At 47.3% G+C, this 16,268-nt stretch overlaps 1 protein-coding gene and 1 pseudogene across 1 annotated transcript in view; both read left to right on the top strand.

The window, feature by feature from the left end:
* The first annotated feature begins 436 nt into the window (after positions 1-436).
* On the top strand, positions 437-2,361 carry LOC110562234 (glyceraldehyde-3-phosphate dehydrogenase-like; annotated as a pseudogene).
* An 8,753-nt stretch (positions 2,362-11,114) lies between these two features.
* The window catches only part of Ticrr (TOPBP1 interacting checkpoint and replication regulator), a 42,899-nt gene continuing 37,745 nt past the window's right edge, over positions 11,115-16,268 (top strand). The window contains exons 1-2 of the mRNA XM_021658930.2: positions 11,115-11,868; positions 15,351-15,630. Coding sequence (XP_021514605.1) covers positions 11,206-11,868; positions 15,351-15,630 — 943 coding nt within the window. The 5' untranslated portion in view covers positions 11,115-11,205. The remainder of the gene's footprint in view (positions 11,869-15,350; positions 15,631-16,268) is intronic.

Here is a 16,268-nt window from a genome sequence, read left to right on the forward strand (position 1 = left end):
AGGCAGGATTTGGCCATGCCTCACTGCCTTCTGTCATAGCTTGTTTCCCTGGCCAGAAAAGGGAGGGCCAGGCCCACTTTAGTCTGGGACCACATCAGCCTGTAGACAGGTTTTGTCCAGTGAACATTGCTGGAGGCTGAGGGGGTGGGGTTGAGAAGAGAGCAGGGACTCAGGCCTCTAGCTTGCAGGAATGCCCCCCCCATACACACAGTGTCTCTAAACCTCAGCCCCACCCACTCCAAGTTGGAGTCCATTCAGTCAGCTGAGACATTCAGCAACTCATTTAACCTTTCTGAGCTGTAGAATGGGGGATTAAAAAAAAAAAAAGCAAAACACACTGAAGGCTTTTTGGAGAATTAAATATGGAGTTTTTTGTCCTTGATGCTCTGCGTTAAGAAGGTGCTCAGTAGGCTCTCTGCTCCTCCCTGTTCCAGAGACAGCTGCATCTCTTTGTGCAGTGCCGGCCTTGTCCCCTAGACACGTTGGTGAAGCTCAGAGTGAACGGATTTGGCCATATTGGACGCCTGGTTACCAGGGCTGCCTGCATCTCTGATAAAGTGGAGATTGCCATCAATGACCCCTTCATTGACCTCAGCTGCATGATCTACATGTTCCAGTGTGACTCTACCCATGGCGAGTTCAACAGCACAAAACAGTCAACGCTGAGAACGGGAAGCTTGTCATCAATGCCAAGCCCATCGCCATCTTCCAGGAGCGAGATCCCGCCAACATCAAATGGGGAGATGCCATTTGATACAGTGCCGAGTATGATGTGGAGTCTACTGGTGTCTTCACCACCATGGAGAAGGTGGGGGCCCATTTGAAGGTTGGGGCCAAAAGGGTTATCATCTCTGCCCCTTCCTCCAATGCCCCCATGTTTGTGATGGGCGTGAACCATGAGAAGTATGACAACTCACTCAAGATTGTCAGCAATGCTTCCTGCACCACTAACTGCTTAGCCCCACTGGCCAAGGTCAACCATGTCAACTTTAGCAAAATGGAAGGACTCATGACCACAGTCCACACCATTACTGCTACCCAGAAGACTGTGGATGGCCCCTCTGGAAAGCTGTGGCGTGATGGCTGGGGGGCTGCCCAGAACATCATCCCTGCATCCACTGGTGCTGCCAACGCTGTGGGCAAGGTCATCCCAGAGCTGAACGGGAAGCTCACTGGCATGGCCTTCCATGTTCCTGCCCCCAGTGTGTCTGTCATGGATCTAACATGCCGACTGGAGAAAGCTGCCAAGTATGATGACATCAAGAAGGTTCTTCAGTCCAACCTTGCAGATTGTGTCAAGCCGGACCTCACTTTCCCCCCAAGTGGCAGCTGTTCTCAGATCCTGTGCAGCAAATACAATAGCATGCTCTTTCTGGACTTGACCAATATTTCAGCCTTTTGGCCTCCCTATTGCCACCCCAGTGTCAGGAGGAAGTAACTAAAGATGATTAATAAAGTTCCCCATCATCCACTTATTATCAACAGAAGGCTGGAATGGTGTGCTTCAGGCCCAGGACCAACAGCTCCAGGTTCTCCCAGCATGCCTCGGTCCCTATCTGCTGCAGAGTGTGGCTGACATAGCCCCATCCCTCTATCCTCAACTTTACAGAGAAGGGACCTTCCTTTCCCCTTCACCGTATAAGCTGGACATTTTGGTGCTTTTGCTGTTTTCCCCTCTCTCCTTTATCCCCTTGCAGGGCAACCAAGCGGCTTCCAATGAACCTGTATTTCCATGCTTTAACTTATATACTTTAATTTGCCTTGCATGAGAAGCGGTCCAACGTCCTTCTTCCCTCCTTACCTCTCCCTACCTCCTCATTTTTAAAATTAAAACAGGAATAATGTTATGTTGTTGTGCAGGCAATTCAACTGGCCTGCCCTTTAGGGTCCTGATGACGTCCTATGTCACCACCTGCGTCCTACATCATCACCTGGGCCAGGTGCTCTAGAATGAACCTGTCTGCCACTCCCTCTCCCCTCTGCCTTGGTTTCCCTCCCCTTCCCTGCTCTCTGACTTTCTTTCTCACCCCCACCCCCCGCATGCTCCTCCTCTCTTATGCTCTCCCACTGTCTCTGTCTGTCTCTTTCTCTCTCTACCCTCATGGCCCACTCAGGCCCTAACTCCTCTCTCTTTTCCTTCCCCCCCCAAATAAATCTCTTCTTATCAGATCTGTTGCGTGTGTGGCATTTTACAAAATATCCTAACAGCTACGAGATGAAAGTGTTCTAGAAGACCTGCCTTTCTCCAGGACCTACTAGGACACACTGTCTGGATCTCCTTGTTGAACATCTCACACGGGAGACCTCCTCACACAGGAGACCGCCTCAGAACTCCCTGCTCAGCCGAGTTCCCCATGTGGAAATGACCTCTCCCTGGGTGGCTTTTTCTAAAGAGGAGGACATTTTCATTCATGTCTCCTTCACATAGAAACCAGAGTATTAGAATGAGGCGTGATATTCTCCCCAAGAGGTAATGTTACCAGTCCCATTGGGTCGGAACCTGTGAGGGTGGAGCAGCTCTGGACCCTCATTTAAAGTCCTTAAAGGGGCTGGAGAGTTGGCTCAGGGGGTAAGAGCACTGGCTGCTCTTCCAGAGGTCCTGAGTTCAATTCCCAGTACCCACATGGTGGGTCACGACCATCTGTAGTGAGATCTGGTGCCCTATTCTGGTGTGCAAGTGCATACTGGCAGAACATAATAAATAAATCCTAAAAAAAATTAGTCATCAGGACCTTACTAACATGTAACTGACTTGTTACTGACATGTAATGAAGGTTAAATCTATTGCTCTAATCCAAACTCCGCTTTTTAATTTTAATTTTTAGTTTTAGCTTTCGTGTATATGTGTGGCTCTCTGCATATGTGTGCAGTGCACTATTAGACCAGAAGAGGGCGTTGGATTCCTTGGTCTCACACACACACACACCCCCACACACCCACACACACTATCTCACTGTAGCATAGGTTGCCCTGCAATTCACCCTGTACCACAGGCTAGCCTCAAACCCATAGTGATCCTTCTGCCTCTTATTCCCAGGTTCAACCTGAATTTACAGGCGTAGAACACACCCATGTCCAGCTGAAACTCTTAATTGAAAATTTTTTTTGGATTCATCTTTATGTGTATGAATATTTCGCCTCCGATGCACATGGGTCCATGGAGGTTGGAAGGACTTGGACTGGGGTTACAAATGGTTTGTGCCACTAGGTGGGTGGTGGGGACCAAATCTGGGTTCCCTACAAGAGCAAAAAGTACTCTCAACTGCCGAGCCATCTCTTTCACCCAACTGTAATAAAATATTTATTTTTACGTGTACGGATGTTTTGCCTGCATGTAAGTCTGTGCACCCAGCACATGTGTGCCTGGTATGTGAGGAGGCCAGAAGAGGGTGTGAGGTACTCTGGGACTGGAGTTCCAGACAGTGATGAGCTGGGACCGTAGGTGCTGGGGTTCGAACCTTGGTCCTCTGGAAGAGCAGCAAGTACTCTTAAATGCTGAGCGTTCTCTCTTCCCCCGTTTCTTAAAGGGGCTTGGCACTTTATTCTGCACGGGTGCCCGCAAGTGAGACAGCCGGTCCTAGCCCCTGACTCCCCAGCTCACAGAGTGGCAGGTGAAGAATGCTCCGCTTAAGAAAAGGTGGAGACAATGCAGGTTGTAGGCATCCTGGGTGTACAGTTGGGAGGGGCGAGGCCCGACTTTCGCGGCCGGTGTCAACTGCCAGCCCCTCCAAGCCTCTGGAGCGCTGAATGCCCACCCCAGGGTCGGCTGGGTGGTGGTGGGAGGATAGAGAGTGAAGGAGGGCTGTGTGCATGTTTGGGGGAAGCAGTGAGGACTTTGGCAGACTAGACTCAGGCCTGGTCTCTCTTGCTAGCTGTGAGGATTACACTGAGTCTCAGCTTCCTTCTTTGTAAAAGGAAGAAAATAACACCCGCCTTGCGGGATTGCCGTAACGCGTCCCCAGCCTCTTTACGGTCCCACTCCATGCTGAAACTACTTGATTTCTATTTATGGGGGAGAGAAGGAAGCATCTTTCTCCAAAAGAAGGGGACTCACGTGTCCCAGGTGCACCCAAGGTCTTTCTTAGGGGGTAGGGTGGGGAGTATGAGGGGAGAGTACTTCAATAATCCCCTGGTTTCTGCTTTTCACAGAAACTAAGGACCAGCAATTTGGTGGAAAGCATCAGTCAGAACCCTTAGCGGAGGGCCGCCGCCGCCCCCTGGTGGTACTTTGTGGTATTGGCTCACATTTCTAACCAGAGAAACTCTTTAATGACATTTACTGAACATGCGTTCTGCTAGGCACTAGGAGTACAAAAGGAAAGATGGTGCTTGTTAGGGATCAAGATGAAGTGTTTGCCACAGACTCATACGTTTGAACACTCAGTCCCCAGTTCAGTAGTGGCTTACCTAAGCCCTCTGCTTCCTGCTTCAGAGAGACGGTCAATTTCACCACAGCTCCCGCCGCCAGGCCTTGAGCCGCCCCAGCCTCAGAGTCCGCTCCACCGTGACGGATGTGTGGGGGCAGGTGTAGGGAGGTCAGAGAACAACGCTGGGCAGTTGGCTCTCTTCTTCCACCTTGTCGAGTCAGCCATGGTGACTGTGCAGTCAGCCTTCTCATCTGAGTTGGGAAGCTCAGGTCCATTGCGAGTCTTCACATCCACCACTCAAGTGGCGGTGACCCCCACCCGTCGTACCCGGTTACTTCCACCTCTCACCCTTGGCTACCCCTCCCCCCTCACTCCCAGTTACCCCGACTCTTCACCGCCGGAACCATCCTTCAACTTGAAGGCAAAGACACCACTGATTTTCTACACAAATTGTTCCCCTTCCTCTTGGAGCTTCTTTGTCTGCATAAAGACGAGGTTGGCCATGACTCCGTCACCTGCAGAGCTGGTGGGAGCAGCCCCAGTCTGGTGCATTCTAAAGGAGTGGACTTGTTTGTCTGTCCACAGAGTGTGACAACTGCAGCTCCTACAAGGCCTCAGTAGTGATGATAATTACAACAACAAATTATTATTATTATTAACTATTTTATTAATAAGAAAATAATTTATTCATAAAATTATTATAAATAGATATATGATCATATAATTGTTATTATATATTATTTATTATTATATTATTCTTGAGATAGAGCCTGTTTTGTAGCCTAGGAACCCACTATGTGGACCAAGCTTGCTTCAAACTCACAGAGATGCATTTGCCTCTGCCTCATGAGTGCTTGAATTAAAGGTCTACACCACCATACCCTGCTAGAAAAATGGTTTTGTAAAGAAAAGAAAAGGATCTGGGCATGGCAGCTGTAATGGGCACAGTCAAAATGCCTTTAGACATTTAAAATAGCTTAGGCAGGATCCCCACTCCACCCAAGGCTGAACCTAATAAACAGAATTCAGCGACATCATTTACACAGTCCTAGAACCCCATGACACCTGCTAGACAGTACATAAGCAGAGAGCAAGAGCAATGTTCTGCTCTGCACACCCGGAGAGATGCCACCTTGATCTTCCTTGCGGCTGGAGAGTCTCTCCCAGGACCCTGACCCTCGAACTGGAGACTTCTGTTAGAGACTGGACCTGCCCCTCAGCTGTGTCGCCCAGGGCCCAGGAGAGCAGCCTTGGGGAGACAGGCTTAGGACCTCAGTTAGGAATTTAGAGTGTGAACCTTGTGTAGCAGCCCTCAGCATAACAAACAGAACTTTTGCTATACTAACTTACATGTATACTAACCACATATATCTATTTTCTAGCTCGGGACAGTGGCATACACCTTTAATCCCAGCACTGGGGAGGCGAAGGCAGGCAGGCCTAATGAGCCTAGCCTGGCCTACAAAGCAAGTTTCAGAACAGCCAGGGCAGTGACAGAGAAACACTGTCTCAAACACCCAAGAACAACGACAAAAATTTGCAATGTTGTCTGACGAGGCTTCCGTATTTGCAAAGGAAATATTTAAGATATTTCTAATCAGTTTTCTATACTTCCTTACATTTATATGTATATACACAAGAATTATTTACATGTATACATTTCTGTGTGTGTGCTCATGTGTATATGTGGTGAGTGTGCACTCGGAGACCGTGAGTCAACTTTGGGTATCATTAACCAGGTTTCTTACCTTTTGAGACCAAGTCTCTCACTTTCGCCCATCAAGCCCTAGGGACCCACTTGTTTCCTCCCCAGTGCTAGGGTTGCAAATGAATACCACCGCGACTAGCTTTTTATTTTTTAGTGTGTACGGGTGTTCTGCCTATATGTGTGTCTGAGTACTGTGGGGGCACTCGGTGCCCTTGGAGGTCAGAAGAGGGTATCAGAGCCCCAGGAACTTCCAGACAGTTGGGAGCCACCGCATGGATCCTGGGAAGTGAGTCAGGCCCTCCAGAAGAGCAGCCTTAACCAAAGAGCATCTCCTCAGCCCCCACCCCACTACTTTTTGTTGTTGCCGCTGTTGTTGTTTTCAGTATGGGCCGTGGGGATCAAACCCAGGTCTTCCTGCCTGTGGGACAAGCACTTTGTTGACCGAGCCATCTCCCCAGTCCGGCTCTGTACTTTCCAACACTGCACTTTATCAGGGAACTGTGTAAGTTGTGTGTATACAATGCAATAGAGAAAACACGTTTAAAAAAGTAAATACAATGGTTCTCTATTCTATCATCTCTTAATTTAAAAAAAAATTACATTTATTTATTCTGTGTGCGAGTCTACCACAGTGCACATGCAGAGGTCAGAGGACAACTTACAGTGTTGGTTTTTTCCTACCGTATGGGTCCCAGGGATTGAGCTCAGGTTACCAGGCTTGCTACTGAGCCATTTCAAGCCTCGCCACCCCTCACCCCTTTTTATTAGAGAATTTTAAACAGATACAGAAGTAGGCACTGAGCCTGCACACACACACACACAGACACACACATACACTGACCATCATACTTTCAGCAATCTGTGGTCAAGACTGCCCATCCATCCCCATCTCCCATATTTTTGAGGAAAAAAAATATCAGATAATTCCTTTATTCTTGGAATTTGTTTTTCACTGATTTCCATTCATAAAATTATCCTACTTTTCTTCTCAGTGCTTCTGTACTGCTATAACAGAACACCACACGCCAGGTAGTTTATAAACAGAAGAAATCCATGCACTAACATTCTGAAGGCAGTGTAAATGTGCCACAGTTTCTTTACCCATTCTTTGAAGGACTTCTGGGTTGTTTCCGGATTCTGGCTATTACGAATAGCGCTGCTATGAACATGGTTGAGCGAGTGTCCTCGTTTTACGGTGGAGTGTCTTTTGGGTATATGTCCAGGAGTGGTATAACTGGGACCATGCATGAACTGGACCTAGGCCCCCTACAAAGATGTAGCAGATGAACAGCTTAGGCTTCATGTGGGTCCTCTAGTAAGGAAAGTGGGGACTGCAAGGGACACAGACTCACTTCTCAGCGTTTTGATTACTTCCCCCTGGTGGGACTGCCTTATCAGGTCTCAGGGGCAGAGGACCTGCTAAATCCTGATGCAACTTGATGAGCTGGGGTGGGTGGGAAAGGGAGCTTCCCTTTTTCTGAGGAAGAAGCCAGGAGTGAAGAGGGACGGAGGGAGGGTGGTATTGGGAGGGGAGGAGGGCTGCTGCGACAACCAGGATATAAAGTGAATAAAAAAATAAAAATATTTAAAAAAATTTCTGAAGGCAGGAAGCCTGAGTTCAAGTCTGCAGCAGATTTCAAGTCTGACAAGGAACCACTTTCTGATTACAGATGGCTCCTTTAAGCAATCTAGAAACTAAGCTGGTAGATGAGCAAATGAGATCCCCGGGCCCTATTTCATGAGCACGGTAACCCCATTCTTGAGTGACCCACCCTCAAAGTCATGCAATCACCTCTCCAAAGGCCCTACCTCCTACTTTGATCACATTAGTGAAAAGCTCCAACATGAATTTGGAGGAAATGTTTGTATCCTCCTCCAACAAAGTTAACACCTTCCATCCCTCGTTCTCTTTCTAATCTTACAACACAGAAACACCTTGCTAAGTTCATCCAGGTTTAGAGCTTTAAACGGCAGCCAGGTACTCATCATTTTCAAGTCACCTCTTTGCCTCAATTTTTCTCCACTGTCTATACTCCCATATCTAACTGCACACCTGAAACCTCCCCCACTTTTGGGTTCTCTACTGTTTTAAATAATCTAAACCACAGCCATTTGACTTTACCAATGAAGACTTATCAGTCAGTCGCTGGGGTGAAGATATACTAGCTCAGAGAGGCAAAGCACCTAGCTGACCTTCCTACTCTGCCCAAGAGAAGAGCCAAAAGCCCAAGGCCAAAGGCTTCCTAGTTCACTGATGGTCCAGGAGGAAAATGCCTTCTAGCTCAGCTGATAGCTCAGAAGGAAAAATCCAAATGCTAAAATCCCAAGTGCTCAAGAACTCCTTCTTCTCCATGCTGTCTCGAATACCCTTCTCTTAAAGTCCCTCCTAGCTGCTTAATCCCTGTCAGCTGGTTACTTGCTCTGCCTCTTGTCCTAGGGTTAACTTTATTCGATCCTGTGTACAGAAGCTCTTGAATTAAAAGTGTGTGCTAGGGCTGAGCCACACTATAAACACCTGTTTACAATAAACAGAAAGTTCTTAGATGAAAGGTGTGTGTTTGAGCTGAGCCACAACAAACAAAAGACAGGTTTTTACAGCTGACAATCTCGAGGTTGACAATAGGGCCAAACATCCTGCAAGAGTTATCCTAGTTTCATTTCTGTTGATGTGATAAACTATCCTGCCAAAAAAAGCAACTTAGGGGTGGAAAGGTTTATCTTTAGCTCACATTTCCAAGTCACAGTCCCTTAACTGAGCTGAAAGTCAAGGCAGCGGGAACTTAAGGCAGCTACCACTCAGTCAAGAGCAGAGAGAAATGAATTTATGACTGCTCACATGCCTGGGTCCAGCACAATTTCTGCACTACGGTTCAAGCCCCTCTGCCTAGGGAATGGGGTCCCCCACTATGGGCTGGGTCTTTCCACATTCATTCCCTTCATTAAGACAACCTCACAGAGACTGCCAACCCGGTGTAGACAATCCTTCCCTGAGAGTCTCTTCCCAGGTGATTCTAGATTGTATCAAGTTGACAAAGCTAGTCACCACAGGGGTCAGCTATCACCTTAAATCTAACTTGAGTCTGAGGTTCTTTTCCCTCCTCACCATGGCTTCCTCGTTCCTTCCCCACTTTTTATTCAATGCTCAGGCCCTGAACCTAGAAGCTAGCACTATGTTCTGCAATCTGCTGTTAGCTGTTAGCTCTATACCTGAAATGTATCCTTGGATCACCGTGGATGACATCAATCATAGGTCACCAACTCCACCACAGGCACCCTGTTCCAAAGCCACTGCCATGAACTATGAAGCAGCAGTCTCCACATTTATTTGAAATTTCCACTTAAGAACACATTTTGTATAATATGTATTTTACAAGTAGAGGGGCTAGAGAGGTGGCTCAGGGGCACTGGCTGTTCTTCCAAGGGACCTGCATCCACATGGCAGCTCACAACTGCCTGTAATTCCAGTTCCAGGGGATGTGACACCCTCACACAGACATGCATGCAATTATTGTACTTGCTGAAGATCGGGGTTCGTTTCCCAGCTGGTTGTGGTGTCTCACAGCCAGCTGTAACACCAGTTCCAGGGCATCTAACACCCGACTCTGATCTCTGCACACAGGTATGCATATATGGGCAAAATACTCATAAACATAAATTTTTAAAATAAATAATATCCGCTGGCCAGGGATGTGGCTGAGAAGACACATGCCCGCCAGAACATGCCAGGCCCAGAGTTCTATCCCCAGCAGTGCCTCCCCACTCCCACACACAACAAATGTAAAAGAAGGAACATACACGAAGCCCTGCCTTTGACCCTCATACCCCAGAAACGGGCTTTAGTGGAGGCATGGCTACAATCCCAGAAATGATGAGGAGGAGGATGTTTAGACGTCCAAGGTGTTCAACCAGTTTGAGGCCAATTGAGATACAAGAGAAAGTCACAAAGCACTAGTGTCTTTTGAACGGATGAGCTTTAAGATTTTTTAAAAAAAGAATACAGACATTCTAGTACGATTTTTTTCTGCACTGTTTGAACCGTGTTGGGTACTCTCTGGCGTGTTCATTCCTTAGTTTGTAAAACAGCTTCCCAGACGCTCTGCAGAATCCTGCTTTATCTCACTGCTTCTATTTTGACTACCTTAGGTATCTTCCGAATCCCCCTCCCCCGAGACAGGGTTTCCTGGCTGTCCTGGATTCACTCTGTAGACCAGACTGACCTCGAACTCACAAAGATCCGCCTGCCTCTGCCTCCACGTTAAAGGGTGTGCCACCGCCCGGCTTCCCTTAGGCATCTTCATATTAGATGTTTCCACCTGGAATCCATAATGCTCTTCTTAAAACACTAGTTCTGTCACTTCCCTTCTTTCCCTGAAACCCTTCCTGTTCTTTACAGCAGCACACCCACGGTCTTTCCTCAGTGCCTTGCCAAGTAGCCCAGGCTGGCCCAGAACCCGTGATCCTCCTACCGCTGTCTCCCGAGGGTGGGGATTATGAAACGTTTCTTTTGCTTTTACCGGGGGAAAAAAAAAAGGAAATGCTCCGTTGTCGGGTTGTTCCCTAAAAGGCTTAAGGGTAGTCTAAAGGCGATTTTGAGGCAACCCTCCCAAACCCCTTCCCTGTGACCCTCCCAGGCTTCAGGGCACTAGTAAACATTCCCCGCCTCCGGCAGGACACACACACAGACACGTACAGGAACAGGCAGACACACACATTGGCCACCCACGCCTGCGCACAGCCGCCCACACGCGGACCTCCGCGCCCACCGCCACGCCCACAAAGTACCGCCTCTTTAAAGTTTAAAACGAAGGCTCGGGCCAATGAGGACTCAGCTTTTCCCGGAACTCGGAGCCCCGCCCACCTCCCCACCCTCCACCAATCAAGCGGAGGTTTTCCACACGCCTTCCAGTCAGGGTGGAAAATGGCGGTGCTGACGTAACTCACGTTCCGCCCGCAGCCAATAAGAGCCGAGCTTGGGCGCCAGCTCCTCCAATAGCGGCAGCTGTCGGGGAGCGCGGGAGCCTTCGGAGCTGGGCCTCGGAGAAGTGGGCAATGGCGCTGGTTCGCTGAAGAGAGCGCCTTGCCCCCCGGGAAGGGCCACGCGCGGCCGGGCGGAATCCCGTGGCGGCCGAGATGGCCTGCTGCCACAAAGTGGTGCTTCTGGTGGACACCGCGGGCGACGCCGCTCGCCACGGCCCGGCCCGGCGCGCCGCCCTGCGCCTCCTCACTTACCTGAGCTGCCGCTTCGGCCTGGCCAGGGTCCATTGGACCTTCAAGTTCTTCGACTCGCAGGGGGCCCGAAGCCGGCCCTCCCGCGTGTCTGACTTCCGCGAGCTGGGGAGCCGCTCCTGGGAGGACTTCGAGGAGGAGCTGGAGGCCAGGCTCGGGGATCGCGCTCCCGGGGCCCACCTGCCGGGCCCCACGCCCAGGGCCGGCCACACGCACGGTGCCCTGATGGAGACGCTGCTAGACTACCAGTGGGACCGGCCGGAGATCACGTCGCCCACCAAGCCCATCCTGCGGAGCAGCGGGAGGAGGCTGCTGGACGCGGACAGCGAGGCCAGGGAGGCCCAGGCCGCGCTCGGGGGCTTTGGGAACGCCGTCTTCCTCCTGGCCCCCTGTCCTCACTCGCAGAGGGAGCTGCTGCAGTTCGTGGCGGGGTGCGAGGCCCAGGCTCAACGCGTGCCGCCCACCCCCAAGCAGGTGATGGAGAAGGTGTTGCCCAAGAGAGTCCAGGAGGTCATGATCGCCCGGAACGTCACCCTGTACTGGGTGGACACCACGGAGCGGTCTAAGGTAAGGTGAGGGCGATCTCGGGGCCAGCGCACCCACTCCCCGCCAGCTAAAGCTTGTCGTGATCTGTCTTACAGTGCCACGGACCCAGAATGAACCATACATCGCTCTGTGTCCCTTCCGAAGGAAACCCCTGCGGCTCACAAAGAGGGACAGTCCCCCTCACCCCCCACCCCCAACAAAATGGGGTATAATAGACTCTGGGTATCTACTGTAAAGTATGAGCGTGGAAGAGCCTCAGCGCTTTGGTACTTGTGTACTTTTGCCTGCCTAACTTTCGGACACAGCACTTGTGTCCCGGCCTGTGGAAGCCTGGGCTCAGCCTGGCCACAGGTCTTGACCGCTAGTTTTGTGCTGCTCTGTCTTCCTGGACCTCTAGTCCTCCCGGTTGGGGGGCAGTAGAAACCTTTCTTAATCTTTGTTGTTGGCCGGGCATGATGGCCGCCCAGCCCACAGCCTTTCATCCCAGGGTTTAGGAGGCGCGGAGAGGCTGGTGTTCGAGCTTCCCAGGTAGCCTGGCCTAGAGAGAGAGCGTGTCTCCAGGGCAAGAACCAAACCCCTTTGTTATTGTGTCGGGCACACCTGCCGTTTTCCATTTATTCTAAAAACGCCGCCTCCATGATGATGGCCCATGGAAAGCTGAGGCAGAAGGATTGCCACAGTTCGAGAGTAGTAGCCAGGGCTGCAAGCTCTCATCTCAAAAAAAGCAAACAACAAAAATCGCAAAGGCGTGTACCAGGTCTTAACATAGTTGTGTATTGAACATTGTGAGTGTTAAGTAAATGTTTTCTGATTAAACAAATCACTTTTTTATGGACTTGGTCTTAAATGGCTAATTTGGATTTTTTTTTTTTAAAGTAATGACGACTCTTCCTGAAAGTGCTATGGTAAATGCTTATGTGTCTTTGTTAGTTTTGAAATAGACTAGTGTAGTTCAGGTTGTATAGCCTGGAACTCTGTGTAATGGAGGATGACTTTAAAATTCCTGGTCTCTGCTTGCACATGTGTGTGTGTGTGTGTGTGTGTGTATAGTATGCGGAATTATAATATGAAAGTGTCAGCCAGGCAGTGGTGGTTTAATCACCTTTAACCCCAGCATCCGCCTAATCCAAGCAGAGGCAGTTGGATCTCTGTGAGTTCAAGCCCAGCCTGGTTTACAGAGTGAGTTCCAGGACAGCCAGGCCTACACAGACCATCTTAAAAAATCAAAGAAAGCATCTGTAATATTTAAAGTTTAATTTTTATTTCTGTTAGACCATTTAGTAAAGATATATGCATTAATAAGCCATTACATTGAGCACGTGCTACTCTGTTTTAGCTGCTGGGGATATGGTGGCTAAAATAGAGTATATTTTCTAGTTTGGAAATAATATTAAACAGATGAGCAAATAAATAAGTGATGATTTCAAAACTTGCTCCAAAGAAAAGAAAGGCTGGGTGAGAGGAGGCAGGTGGTTATTGTATTAAGAGCTATACTCAGGGAAGAAGGCCTTTCCTAGCAGATTTGAATAAAATGAGGAAGAATGTGAAGGTTGGGAAAAAATATTCCATACTCAGAGAAGGCTGTGTTAGGAGTTCTGAACTGAAAAACAATGGGGAAAAGAGCAAAGTTAGAAAGGAGAAGTGGCTGATCCATCAGGCCAAGCTTGAAACATTGATTTTTGTTCCCATCAATGAGAAGATTTAGAAAGTGGTTTAGACAGGTGAAGAACTTTCATTTGGTAGAATTACATAGCTCTAAACCAGGAGCTGGTTAAATAGCAAGGTTACAGCTCAACAGTAGTTATCTATAGGGTTTAAGATTTGTGGGAAAAATTGGAGGGTAAATAAGATCCAATACATTGTAAGATATTCTCCAAGAATTAACTTTATTTTGTGTCTGTGTGTTTTGTTTGCATGTATGTGTATGAGTTACCTGCAAGGCTGGTTCCTGTGAGGGCCAGATTCCTTGGAACTGTAGTTGTCTGCTGTTTTGAGCTGCCATGTGGTGCTAAGAGTTAAACCTGATTCCTCTGGAAGAGCAGGCAGTACGATTACCTGCTGAGCTATCCCTCCAGCTCCAACAAAAGTATTATGTTAAAGCTGGTTGTGTGGTCTTTAATCCTAGCACATGGGTAGAGGCCAGTGGATCTCTGTGAGTTCAAGCCCAGCCTGGTTTACAGAGTGAGTTCCAGGAGTTGACCTGAAATTACAAACAAATATTGTTAAGTATTAGGGCTGAAGAGATGGCTAAGTTTAGGAGCACTGATTGCTCATCCAGAGGTCCTAGATTCAATTTCTAGCACCAAGATGGAGGTTTATAACCTTTTGTAACTCTACTTCCAGCGGAATCTGACACACTCTTGGCCTCTGAGGACATCAGGCAATCAGGCAAGCAAGCAGTGCACAGACATAAACGCAGGAAAAACATCTATATACATATAATAGGTTTATATAATACACACATAAAATAAAGATTTCCAATGTAAATTGGGTGTGGTGGAATGCTTGGGAAATTTTGTACATGTAATATGTGTAAATAAAAAGTCAACATCTTTTATTAAGCTTTGCTTTTCATCTATAAACAGGCCCCACCCACCCTTCCATGCTGGCCTTCTGGCTGAATCAGTTTCAATAGATTTGTTACTATCCTTTTGGCAGAAGAAAAAAAAAATCAGAATCAGTGGCATCTGAACTAGTGTGCTATTCTTCCAAGTAGCAGTGAATTACATGGATAACAGATTAATTAACTAACTAGCTAATTAATTAGTTGCTATTTGCTGTTACAGTGCTGCCAAGCTTTCAAGATTGGTATGCATGACTGAAAGAAATTTTCAGAATACATTGTGTTTTCTGTTTTGTTTTGTTTTTAAAGACAAGGCCTGTGGTATAGCTCAGGTTGCCCTGGAATTCAGTCCTACTGTTTTAGCCTCCCAAGCGCAGTGACATTTATTGATCCATTAAATTCCATGAAAATGTCATTTTTAAAAACATCAAGATAGTTTTATTCTTGGAATAAAAGCAGTAAAAAACAGAACTAGTTTTTTAAAAAGCTGAATCTTTTCGTTGTCTGTATGTTCATATTCATTTGTGTATATCGTATGTAGGAGGGCAGAAGACAACTTTGGGTGTCATTCCTCAAGCGGAGCTCACCAAGTAGATTAGCCAGCCAGTGTGTCTTAAGGACACTGCCTGAGCCTCAGTATTAAACATGTATTACAGTGCTTGGCTTTTTCACATGGATTCTAGGGTCCGAATTCAGGTCCTATACTTCAAGGCAAGCACTTTATTGATACTTTCTTTTCTTGAAGGTATATTATGTGGTAATTTTGTTCTTGAGCTATGTAGTAATGGATACTACTCATTATTTGTACTTGGTTCAACAGATATATTAATTGCATAATTTGACCCTTTAATGTTGGTGTTCTCTTTTTCTCTGATTCCTCTAGTTTATTCATAAATGCTTAATTTAACTAACCTAGGTTTCCTTGTCATTTTCACTTTAGTTGTGGGCCTCCCCAGACCACGTTGGATACTGGACAATTTGTGAACTGCTCCACCATGGAGGAGGCACCATCCTGCCATCTGAAACTTGGAGCCTGGGTTTTACTAAAGCCAGCGAAGCAGTGTTGCAGGGCGATGGTGCTCTGTCACACCAGCCTCACCTCTCCCCATGGATCTCAACCCTGCCAACAGATGCCACTGTAAACTGCTTGCTGTATAATTCTTCGGAGTATGAAGCCTCGTTTCCACGAATTGAAGGAACATTATTTCTCCCTGTTAAAGGTAAGCAAATCAGTTGGGATCTTAAAAAATTTTAGTTTTTATCTTTAAGGCATACTTCCAATTTCTTTAGCATTTTCTATAGTCTGATACTCAATTAATGGTTATAATTGAAAGAATTAAAAAAATGTGTAAGCAGAATCGGACACCACAGGAAGATTGAACTGTGGTACAACTGCCACAACTGTGGTATTTTTACAACTGTGTAAAAATACAAGGGAATGATTCAAAGAATTGTTCAGCCCTCCCAAGAGAAGGGTAATGTTCATATACACAACCACATGGGTATTAGGAGTTCATTGCCTTGTAAAAGAAACTGATAAATTAGAGATCATACAGAAAAAGAATGATTACAGAAGAAAGAAATTACAGCTCCCCCAAATGATGCTTGCTCCCAGGAAAAGCCAACATCTTCACAAATATGTTTCCCTTGTGATTTGCTGCACAATAAGCTCATTTCTGAGATTATCGTGTGTTCGCATGGAAATACTACATAGAGATGTATATACTTTAAACTATGTTGTAAATATGTGTAGTTTTAAGGGTCTGGGCATTTGTTTTCTGTCTTATTTTGTTTTTTAGATCAGGTCTTAAGCTGGTATCAGATTTTTTAGCCATGAACTTCTGGTCATATGGCTTCC

The sequence above is a fragment of the Meriones unguiculatus genome, chromosome 14 (genome assembly GCF_030254825.1).
Source record: "Meriones unguiculatus strain TT.TT164.6M chromosome 14, Bangor_MerUng_6.1, whole genome shotgun sequence".
Classification (NCBI taxonomy): domain Eukaryota; kingdom Metazoa; phylum Chordata; class Mammalia; order Rodentia; family Muridae; genus Meriones; species Meriones unguiculatus.